Raw genomic sequence first — 12472 nt, 5'->3', positions numbered from 1 at the left:
GGTAATAAAAGAAATTCCTTTTTCTCCATTTCTGTAGTCTGAGAAACAGACACCAATGCAAAAGCAGATGTGCAAAAGATTGGAGGAAATCACTATGACAGACAAAAGAGAGCATAAGTAGGCAGAAGAGCCTTTAGACAACAATGAAGGTGTGGCCCCTGTGAAAGGAGAGGGAGAAGGAAGCAGGATTGTGTAGGAAGAACCTCAAACTGCACTGTAGCTCTAAGAAATTCTGAGACAGCCCCAGAGTAAAAAGTGCCCATTAGACAAGTCCCACATTGGCCAGAAACGGCCTTGCTCCAGTACCCCCTCCAAATTCAGTCACTGGCTGGAAGTAGTGACTTAGTGGGAGGAATGTAGCCTTAGTGTGAGGCAGGATGACCAGAAAGTGTAGCAGTTGAAGGCTTTCACTCAATCATAATCCTCACAGTAGTTTCTCTTGAAGGTATATCTAGGCAGTGTAGACCTAAGAACTCTATGTAGAGTATGGGATATAAAGCCTCCAGGAAGGAAAAAGAAAAAAAAAGGCAAATTGAAAGAAATAATTCTCATAAAGATGTGCCAAATATTACTTTGAAAATACAGAAAGAAACTAAAAAACACTTAAATTAACGGCAGGAAAAGTGTGTATGGTTTGTAAATCTTAATGTTTAAAGATGTCAGTTCTTCCTTAAATTGACCTATAGATATAATCCCAATTAAAATTCTAGTAGAGTGGCTGTTTTTGTTTTCGCTTTTGTTTTTCTTGGTAAAAAATTTTCAATTAGATTCTAAAATATTTATAGGAAAGCAAAGGGCCAAGTTATTAACTTTGACATGAATGAATTTCAATTAAAGTTTAATCAGCTAATCAAATATACAAGTGACTATTAAGCAGATAATTCTCTTAATGATTGGGGAAGGGGGGTGGTTTATCCAAATGTTGGTGGGACTTGGGGGTGGTAAGGGTGAACCCCAGACGAATGAGGAGAGAGTAGAAGAGGAACATGGTGATAGAACTCAGGCGAAAAAACATAAACATTACAAATTTTGCCCACGGTCAACCTTACTCTGTCTCTTAGTGCCCTTCAAATTAACAAGAACAAAAACCAATTATGGCTTTAATTATTTCTATATAGACAAAAACAGTCAACTTTTTATCATCAAGTGGCTTCTGATTTCTTACAATGTTTTAAAGGACATCTGGCTTTAAGAAAATAAATGTTCATTCATGCGGAATGTGTTCACGATGTTCCTCATCTTTCCACTCCACTTAACTCCTCTCCCCCTTCCTCCTCGCTCCATTTTCTCTCTCTTATGTCCTCTTTCCCTTCTCCCTACTCTCCTCTTTATACCTCTGACTTTGCAAGATTAGCCTTAAACAAAGAAATAAAATAATTCATAAGAAAAATAAAAATGACTACCCTTTCAAATTCAAACATAAGTTTAGCACATTTTTGCAAAATATCAAAAACCTTGACATACTTTTCATGCCTGCCTTCTAGATAAAATAACTAAATGCAGTTTAATAAAATGTTATGATTTCTTTAATGTCTGATACCTGTCCAACTGAGACAGTTAACTGTATCTCATTCATTCAGATGTGAAACAAATCAAAATATTTGCATTGTAAATGATGTTGTATTTAGGAGGCCCTGAGGTTTTGTAATAGGAAAAGCTGAAGCATCTCTACTGTAGCAAAAATGGTACAATACACAGTTAACCTAGGATTTTATTCAACATCAGAAAGTGCTGCCTTGGCAGGGATTCATGTATGCTGAGTCTACTTCTCTTTTTTTTAAATGTATTCCTCAATGCTGAAAAGCAACCCCTGAAATCCACTGTCTAGTCAAATCTACTAAATGAAGGGTTGAGGGACTTTAAAATTACACGTACTTTAGCATTTCTGAGAATCTCGTTCACACCACAAAACATTGTTCTGGATGCACCAGAGAGGCTTAATTACACACTGATGATAAAAAGATAAAGCAGGAAGACCTGTAGGTGCGATAGAATTATTATCCTTAAGTATACAGAGAGGGAGCTTGCTCGTAGCTTACATAACTAATTGCCCACACCCAGCTGTCATTTGCATGAACATTTTCTATGAAAGCCTAAATGCTTGTGAGATCTGTTGGCATAAACAAAAGAAACAGATGTTCCAACTTTGATACAAAACAAACTTGAAAAGAAAACTATACATTTAGGGATGGGCAGACCCATAGAGGAAATTATGGACAGGGCCATCTTTCTGGAAGCTCTAGAATTAAAAATGCTACTGTTATAGTAAAATTTTTTTAAATGAAAAGGACAAGCCTGCTTTTTAATTTTAAGGTTTTCAGATTCTGCACTATATGTAAATATGCATGAAAGGATGAAGTAGCTCGGCATTTAACTCTTTATAATAAATACAGAAATATGTAGTTAGGTATCCTACTGGGGAAACAAACTTAGAAAAGCATGGTTTTGTTTTCTTACCACCTTGATCATTCCTTTGCAATGTAGGATGTATACTTCCATCTGCTCCCAAGAGCAGCCTCAAGTAGGACAACTGTCTATGTGGTATATTACAGAGTCACCTTGAAATACCTCCCTCCCCTAAGAAATCCTAATGCCACCAACTGTCACCATAATTAGTAGATAAAGGGAAAATTTGTAAGTTGCATTCAGATTAGAGGAACACAGTCAATACCCTCTATAATTAAAGCCAAAAGCAATCAAATAAACTATCAAGAAACATTACACCACAGAAGTAATTCCTCGACAAACAAGAATAATTTTCACTCGTAACTCAATAATACAAAGATAAATAACACAGTTTTTAAATGAGCAAAGGATTTGAATAGATATTTCTCCAAAGAAGATAAACAAATAGCCAATAAGCACATAAAAAATTCCACATCAATAGCCAATAAGCACAAAAAAAATTCCACATCAGTAGTCATCAAGGAAAGCAAATGAAAACCACTCCATACCCACTAGGATGGCTATAATCAAAAAGTCAAAAATAACAAATATTGGCAAGAAAGTGGAGAAATTCAGAACACTTATACAATGGTGATGAGAATGTAAAATGGTATAGCCACTTTGGAAAACAGTCTGACCATTCCTCAAAACGTTAAATAAACATAGAGTTACCATTTGACCCAACAATTTCACTCCTAGGTATATACCTAAGACAAATGAAAACATAAGTCCACAAAAAAATTTGTACACAAATTCTCATAGCAGTATTATTCATCAAAAAATGGAAAACAACACAAATTATCATCCACTGATGAATGGATAAACAAAATGTGCTATATCTTTACAATAAAATATTCATTCAGCAATTGAAAAGAATGCAGTGCATACTACAATGTGGATGACTCGAAAATATTTTGCTGAGTGAATGACACTGAACACAAAAGACCACATATTATATTATTTCACTTATACAAAATGTCCACAATAGGCAAGTCCATAGAGACATAAAATAGATTAGTGGTTGCCTAGAGCTGAGACACTGGGGGAAAGAGAGAGTGACTACTCTTGGTTACTTAGTTTTTTTCTGGGGTAACAAAAATATTCTAAAATTATATTGTGATGATGGTTGCAGAACTCTGTGAATATACTAAAAAACATTTAATTATACACTTTAAATGGGTGAAATTATACAGTATGTTAGTTTTGACTCAATAAAGGTATTAAAAAAACAAATTATTTCCATACTGCTGGATTCTTTAAGTCATAAATTGTTGTTTAAAGCAAAGTTTACTTGGGAGAGGAGATCTGTTATCAAACACTCGTACCTTTGATTATATAGTAGTTTATGACTTCATCTATTCAATCATTTAGCATATACTGATCAGCACAAATAGCTCAGAAGTTTGTCTTTCACTTCCATCATACTCCTTAAAATTCTTTAGTTACCATTTACTTTTCTTACTCCAGATTTAATCACTTTTCCTCCATCTTTGTTCTTCTTGACTTTGTGAATAGAAAAGGATTTAGAATACCATTATTATGGTTACTTCTGTGGTATCACTGTATAACTGTTGACCATTTTCTCCATCTTGAAATTCTTCCTTTGCCTTCACTGATCTTATACTCTTGCTTCCATGCTCTCTAGGACCTATCTGCTCCTTTATGTTCCTCTTTGGCTACCCATTTCCTCTCTGTCCTTAAAGGGAATCATGATTATTCTTCAAGATTTTGTCCTCAGTGCTCTGTACTTCTCTCCTTACATTTATCCCTTTGGCTATAAATTCTGAGTCCATTTCTCAGGCCAACTTCATATCCTAGGCTTCAAAGATATTTTTATACCTGGCCCAATGAACATTTTCAGTTTTTCTCTTCCATGGTTATCTCAGTATATTTAGCCAACCTTTTTAATACCCCTACCATGTGCCAGAGATTATACTAGCCACGGGAAATACCTAAACAAATAAATAAGAAATTTTACTTGCTCATGAGATGCTTATAGTCTATTAGGGGTAGAAAGGCATCGGCCCCTACTCATGCAGATGAGTGCAATGAGGTATTTTAGGTCCTATGACAGCATTTTATACCTTCTATTCATTTCCAGTTCCTGCTTCCAGAGCCTGTATTGCAGGCCTGTATTGATTCTGATTAATATCTTTGCTGAGATGCTTAACTTAATCTCTCCCTATTCTAAATTAATCTTCTGAAAACCACTGTATTGCCATAGGATCTTGAAGTCATCTGCATCTGGCAGGCAGATGGGTAAAGAATAGGAAGAGTGGTCCATGGGATATTTTTATGCGCCAGGCCTGAATGTGGCATACATCGCTTCAATCCCATTTCAACGGCTAGAACTCAATCATATTGCCAAACAGCAAGAGAGTCGGAGAAAAGCTGTCCAAGTGTGAGCCCAGATAGAGGAGAAATTTGGTTTGTGAACACCCAGCAGTCTTTCTCACCCTGCCTTCCTCATTACTCTCCACTATAGAGAATCTACTTATTCATCAAGGTCCAACCAAATTCCACTTCTCTGGAAAGCATTTCTTAGCCACTCCAAATGGGAGTGAGAATTCCCTTTTCTGAAGTTTCACAGTACCTATTATCTTTGTGTTTTCACATTTGCTGCTCAGAGTATTGCACTATTTCTTTCTGATTATGCATGTCTTTTCTTCTCCAATAGAATTCTAATCTCCTTGAAGGTATAATTTTTAGGTCATTCATTCATTCAACATGTATTCATTGGAAGACTACTGTATAAAGACATAATATTTAGTAGCATATGGAATACAAAAATTGATAAGTTGTTTCTGGATCTATATCATCATTTTGGAATTTGATTCAGAAAGCATTGCCATAATCAAGGTCTTTAAAGCAATGGAGGAAATTTTTTCAAATGATCAGCCATACCATGAGACTTTAATTCACCACAAGGCTAATATTATGCAAATGAATGGATATATCAAATATTACTCTTCACTTAACCTTCCTACATTGATTGACCATTTCCTATCCAAGCAGAGATCTTCCCTACTATTATAAACAGGCTTAGACAAACTATAGTCATTACTAAAAATATTCAGTCATGTTACCTCACCAAATGAGTCATGCTTTAAGATTAAAAGTATTTGAGGAGGTTTATGATATTCTAGATAATGACAGCCTAATATTGCTGCGTAATTACTCTGCAAGTCCATAAACACTCACCCAGCACTAAGATCTAAGAAAGAGGAAATGGGTTTAAACTGAAGTGAAAAAGAAAAAATAGATTTAAACTGTTGCAGAAAGAATCTTGTTCAAATATATGGGAGACCTTATTTAAAATGAATTAACCTTGAAATGATTTATTATATCCTTTTTTACCCCTAGAGAATATTAGGTATGTTACAGTAAATGCAGATGCCCAAAAACCGAGGGATAAAATAAATAGCCTCTGGAGAGGTCCTCCCCACCTTCCAAAACTTAAATCTTAAGGCCTAAGGCTATTTTTGGTTTCCTTTCTGAGATGGCTTAGAAAGGAGCCTATACAATGAAAAGTAAAAGCAGCTCTTTATTTCTTTTTTCTCTGACTACTCCAAGATCTGTTTTTGCCAAAACTTCTTAAGTATTTCAATTACTTGTTCCCTCAACAATACTGCTGAGAAGTTCTGCCCCCCACCTCCCTTTTTATAGATGAAGATATTGAGGTTAAGTGATTTTCTCAGGGTTACAAAGAGACCTAGCAGCAATGAAGGAATGAGAACTAGCAGTTCAACCTTCTGGTAGATGAATAGATTGAGTTTCTGAGCAGCCTTGCTATTATATTGCAAAGAGGCCATGCAGATGCCTGGATGAATGTGCAAAGAAACCATGTCCTGGAAATGAAAGGAGGCTCCAAGGACAGTATTTTCCGTCTTATTAATGACATCGGCAATTGTCTAAAGTTTGAAAGAAAGGCCCTTTACAGAAAGAGCCTTTTAAAAAGGGGACAAACAACAGGGCAATCAATTTGGGACCCCTCCTCAATGAGACCCTTGTTGTCTGTCTACTTACAGACAGTGCTGCTGAGGAAGCTGGGCTCCAGATTGGAGATGTGGTGCTGGCTGTCAATGGCACTGAGGTCACCAGTGTGGAGCATGCAGAAGCTGTGCACCTTGCAAGGAAAGGTAGGTGGTCTACAGAGTCCAGGGTTGATGTGAAGAAGTGGAGAGCTGAAATACAGCAGGGAATGCGAACATGAGGAGGAGGCAACCACAGAATGGGTATAACTTCACTTCTCTCCTGAGGCTACCATTAATGCCTTGTCATCAACATGATTTCTCATAGGAATTAAATCACATTTCTGCCCCTTGTTCCTTCTGTATTGATGGCCAGCCACAAAAGTGAAACCAGAAAGTGACAGTAAGCAAAATGTGCTCTATTTATTACCAATATATTTCCTTAAACTCCTTGCCATGAAAGTATCATTACAAGAATTCATTTAGTATGTCTCTTTTCCCCTTCCTCCCTTCCTTCGCCTCTCCCTCTCATTCTTGCATCCTCCTTCTTTCCTCTCTTCCTTTCTTCCTTCCTTTATTCTTTTCTTTCTTTCCATCAGTTTTTAGAATTAAGAGCCTCAGTGTTTTAATGTTATAAAACAAAGAGAAGGACATAAAGAAATCACAAACCTAAAGCTTCTACAGCTTTTCCTAGGGCCACTTGAGGCCTGCCCTTATAGCAATCTGACACAGATGGGACCACCAAGAGAACAACGATAACACATGCCCTGTACCCTTGTATCCACTCACATTAAAATACTGGAAAGGTTAATACCACCCTCCTCTCTGCAAAACAAAGTTACTTTCTTTGGCATCATGTTACAAATCCTCATCTCCCCAGAGAAAACAGCTGGTAATTGCTGTGTTCCATCATGGGATTATTTGGTGAGGTGTCCTATTCCTGGCTTCCCAAAGGCTGCATGCATACCTCTGTGGCCCTGAAATATATTATCAGGCAATGAGGGATTAAAATGTGTGCATTTGGGATAGGCCACATGTGCCATAAGTATAACCTGCTGAACAGTATGTATTGCTCACTATTTCTCAGGATGCCATCATGCTTGTGGGTTAGCAACAGCAAGAGACATCTCTAGTGCAGACCAGCACAAGAAAATCACTAACAAATGTTGTGTCCTGATAAGCATTCTGGAGCTTCTGAGGTAGAATTTAGCTTAGTATTTGGCTGCTTGTCATGTACTTGGTGCACCAGGAATCCAAGGACACTGTCAGCAGGTGCAGCAACTACTTATAAGTCCTACATAAATATTTATCCTTATGCAGTACAGATTAAAAATCGAGATAATATGGTAATGATTATACTAATGAATTGGTAGTATCCCATTCAATGAGGGAATACTACCCCTTGCTACTGGATCTAGCTGTTCCTAGGTTCTTTCTCACAAATTAATTTTCCAATTGTTGAGTTAAATAAAATCTAATTTTAGTAATATTTCCACTCTTAGTACTTCTTTTATTTTTCCCCAAGAAGCTTAATGTTCTTTATAGCATTGAAGCATTCAGCCTCCGTTAATGGAAGATAGAAAACAGCTCTAAAACCTGAACGGAGGGTTTTTGGATTTCTAAAAGGTGATGAACTGACACTGATAATGGGAGAAGAGCTAAATTCAGCGCCCTAGCTTGTGCTGTCCCTGGCAGTTATCTGTAGGATGGTTTTATATGCTGTTATTATCTGAGTTCCACCACTCCTTCTTTGCCAGCATGGACATCCTATCCCAAGACCCTGACCCTCAGGGAACCTCCCCGTGTCTTTGTCAATCCTTCTCAAACCCAACAGTAGAGAAGAAGCAGAAGCAGAAAACCTCAGAAGCAGAAAGGTGAATTATAGATCTGAGATGTTAAAGTAAGGACAGTAAGAGACTTTTAGGGAAACAAGGCCATTTGGTACCTGTGTGTGTTTGGAGGGGTGGGAACTACAGCCAATAGCTAAAGAGAACTGAACATCTCATATAGGGAATGGCTGAGGGACTGTTTCTTAGTGTTTTTCTCCCCATTATAGCCCTGCTGGCCAATTCCCCACCACACTCCACTGAAAGCTGGACAGATGGCACCACCTGTTATGGACAGTCAGTGAGAAACATCAGAGTAGCCCTTGAAACACCGCTGGATTAGGGAGTTGATCATTCCTTCCTCAGGTTTAATCTGCTGCACATTTCTAAGGCTACCAGCTTTTAACTGAGAAATAATAAAAATTTAAAAGATGCAAATAAAATGGAGAGTAAAAAAAGGAAATAATAAAAAAGGAAAAACAAAGTTTTAAAAATAATAAAATACTATTTGAACACTGCATAACAATAAATTTAAAAATTAGACAAATAAGAACATTTTCCACAAGCATTTAAAGAGCCAAAATTAGTGCAAGAACATTTAGAAAATTTGTATAGACTATAATAAAATATTTATAGAATAAACAAAGAGACCACCTTGCCTCTCCTCCATTTCCATCCCCCCCCATTCCTCACTCAGAAGCCCAGGATACCAGTCACTTTTATAGATAAAATGTATCCAACTTTCATAGAACAAATAATCCCTATTCCATAGAGTTTTTTCAGAAAATAACAAAGAGTGAATACTTCTCAGCTCATTTTATAAATCTATTTTAACTTTGATTTCAGAACCAGGTTAGTATAGTATGAAAAACTAAATCATATGTTAATTTCACTTATGAGTGTATAGATGCACAAATTCTAAGAAAAAATAGTAAATACCTAAAGCAAACTGTTTATTAAAATTACACATAATACATCATAATCAAGTAGGGTTTATTCCTAAATAAAGACAGCTTATAAGAAAATATTATAACACAATTCATCACATTAATGAATTAAAGAAAAAAATCACATGACTATATAAAGAAAAAATCATGTATCAAGTTATATATATATATACACACATATGTATAATATATATACATATAATTCTCTAAATAGTAGGAATAGAAGTTTCTTTTCATAACTTGATAAAGTCTATCTACCAAAATTCTAACCATGAAAAGAGAAAAATAAATAAAAGTGTATACACAACAACAATAAAACATTTAATAGAGAAACTTTAAGATGCAGTCTTTTGAGATTGAGAAGAATAATGCCAATTTTAACAACCTCTGTTTATATAACATCAAAGGTCCTGACTTGTCCAATACACAAGAAAGACAAATAAAGGTATACGGTCTGTAAGAAAAGAGACAAAACCATTATTATTTGTAGATTATATGATTATTACAAAATCAATAGACTGATGCTTAGAAGTAGTTAGAGAAAGATTGACCAAACTAAGATCTCCTTATAAAAATCAGGAGTGTTCTCCTACACCTGAATAACCAAAAAAGAGAATAAAAGGAAACTAATATATGATTAACAATAGCAACAAAACTACAAGGTAGAAAAGAATTAATCTAACAAAGGATGCACAAGGACTTCATGAAAAAATGTTTACAACTTGACCAAAGTACATAAAAGGATACCTAAATATAACTGGAGATACATAGAATCTTTATGGGTGGAAAAGCTTTGTAAAGATCTTAATTCTCCTAAAATTAATCTAAAAATTCAATAAATTTTCAATAAAATTGTTTTTTAAATGTTCGAGTAGCTTGTCAAACTTATCCTCAAATATATGTAAAGAATAAATGTCTACAAACAGCTACATCATTTAGGAATAGGGCAAACAATGGCAGAGGAACTTTTCATATCAGATATTAATATATATTATGAAACCATAATAATAATAAATAAAAAATGTAGTACTGTCACAGAAATAGACCAGTGGAATGGAATGGGTTAGAAAGTTCATAAATGGACTGAAAAAATTATTAAAGCTTGACATACGATAAACGCCCCACAAAACAATGGGAAAAGGACAAACATTTTAGTACATTATTTTTATGGAGACTTATAATTTGGATGGATTCATACCTTCATGTATTATGCCTTATTCTTTATACCATATACCAAGGTTGACCTCAGATGTATTAATGACCTCAATTTTTAAGTTAACAGCATAATGTCAATAAAAGAAATTATAGTAGAATAACTTTGTTAGTGATCTGAGAAATGCAAATTAATAAGGTGATACTTTAGATCCACCAGGTTAGGGGGAAAAAGTGGAAATTAGATTATAGCCAGCTTTGGTAAGGATATGAGGAAGTGAGAATCTTCATGCAGTCTTGCTGGGCTCTAGGCATCTCAGAGAGCACTGGCAACATCTAGTGAAGTCCCTATAGATCCTCTGTCCTACCAATTGCACTTCTGGGCATTTAAGCCCAAAGGAGCTGCTGAGAAGACATATACAAGGACCTTCATTGCAGTGTTCTGTGTGGTGGGCAGTAGTTAGAGGCAGTCTGGGTGACTGTCACTAGAGGAATGGATAAGCAGACCAATAATGGATGCATACTCTGGACTTCTATGTCTTCTTTGAAATAATATACAAAATGCACATTTAGCCAGCACCATGGATAGATCCTTAAAAACATGGTTTTGCGTTAAGAAAAAGACAGAAATAGAATGAGATGTTAGCAAAATACCAGTTATGTAAAATAAAAAGACATGCACAAAAGAGTGTATTCACAGTCCTATATCAAACATGTTTTGTGAGTGCCTATTGTGGGGAGCAGAATGTTTGAGGAGAATCAGGAATGGAAGGAAGAAATAAAGTAAAACAAAAAACAAAAGGGGGCTGGACTCTAAACACAATTGCATGCAATGACCTGAGTGTTATGATGGGCTCAGTTGTCTATAGTTGAGTTCAAGAGCAACAGACAAATGCCTCCTGGATGGGGACCCACCCATACACAATTTTAGCTCCATCCAAGTTCTAAAATGTATAGGTGGTAGTCATGAAGGAAGGCAAAACAAACAAACAAACAAAAAGCACAGCATTACTGAGAAGCAGTGGGTCTATGAGAAGAATATACATGACCATGATACTAAAAAAAGAAGAGGAGAAAGGGGAAGAAATAACAGGAATAATTTGATTTTTATGTAATGCTTTACATGTTCGATTTTGTTAGCAAGCCTATACATTGGTCAGGGTATTTCTGGAGTATATAGAATTTGAAACAAGCTTTTGGAGGTTCTCTTTGGGAGAGGAAGTCACCAACTTGTCTGAAGAAAGTAAAAATTGTGAAACAAATGATAGAGCTTTTTGTTAAATTCATATGAAACACAGAGGTCTTGAAATATATATTTAACAGGTACCTATTAAGAGCATGTTTAAAAATCTGAATGTTTCCACCTGACTCTTGTGTCTGTTTGCGTAGGTTTTTTAAAAGTCCATCTGATATCTTTTTGACTGCCTATATATCTCTGCACAATTTCACTCCCATGCATGTGAAACTCTGGTAAAATCCTATTATATTACTGATCGCTATGCTGCTGATTTAGATATAGAAACATCAAGTAACTTTTCTCAAAACATTAAATCTTAAATCTAACTGTATGCCAGAATCACCTGAGAAACTCTTAAATACAGAATTCATGGTGGGTGGTGGCCTGCACATTTGTAATTTTAATCAAGTCTCCCTGGTGGTTCTTTCACAGCCTGCCCAGCATCAGTACACAGACCAGCATCTCGGAGGCATGGCCAAAAGGTTACAGGCATAAGATTAAAAATCAATTTTGTTAGCTTCCAGTGCAGGTGTTATCATATCTTCCTAGACCAGCATTAGAAAGGGGAATTATTATTGAAATAATAATTCCATTCAATAATAATAGAATAACATGTTAGTATATGTTATATATTATATAATAGGAAATAATATAAAATAAAACATAATCAAATAACAATTCTGTTCAAAAATACTAATCACACACACCTAGACAAATTACCTCAATTTTGCTGATGGAAATACCAAAACAGATTTAAGAAAACGTTCAGTATCACACTGGGAATGACAATAGCTCCATGTGAATTTTTATTTAATTAGGTCCCTCATACTTTCTGGTTTGAGCTTTTATAGGGCTTGGTTACTTGCAGAGTCAAATAGAAGATTTAATCATTAA

General features: G+C 35.6%; 1 protein-coding gene across 1 annotated transcript in view; it reads left to right on the top strand.

The window, feature by feature from the left end:
* Positions 1-12472, top strand: part of LOC308616336 (uncharacterized protein) — a gene marked incomplete at both ends in the record, with an annotated part of 100396 nt that overhangs the window by 32080 nt on the left and 55844 nt on the right. The window contains one exon of the mRNA XM_081232602.1: positions 6474-6584. Coding sequence (XP_081088728.1) covers positions 6474-6584 — 111 coding nt within the window. The remainder of the gene's footprint in view (positions 1-6473; positions 6585-12472) is intronic.

Source organism: Mesoplodon bidens (assembly GCF_964165515.1).
Source record: "Mesoplodon bidens genome assembly, chromosome: 4".
In the NCBI taxonomy this organism is placed as follows: domain Eukaryota; kingdom Metazoa; phylum Chordata; class Mammalia; order Artiodactyla; family Ziphiidae; genus Mesoplodon; species Mesoplodon bidens.
This window is presented reverse-complemented; position numbering and strand designations above follow the sequence as displayed.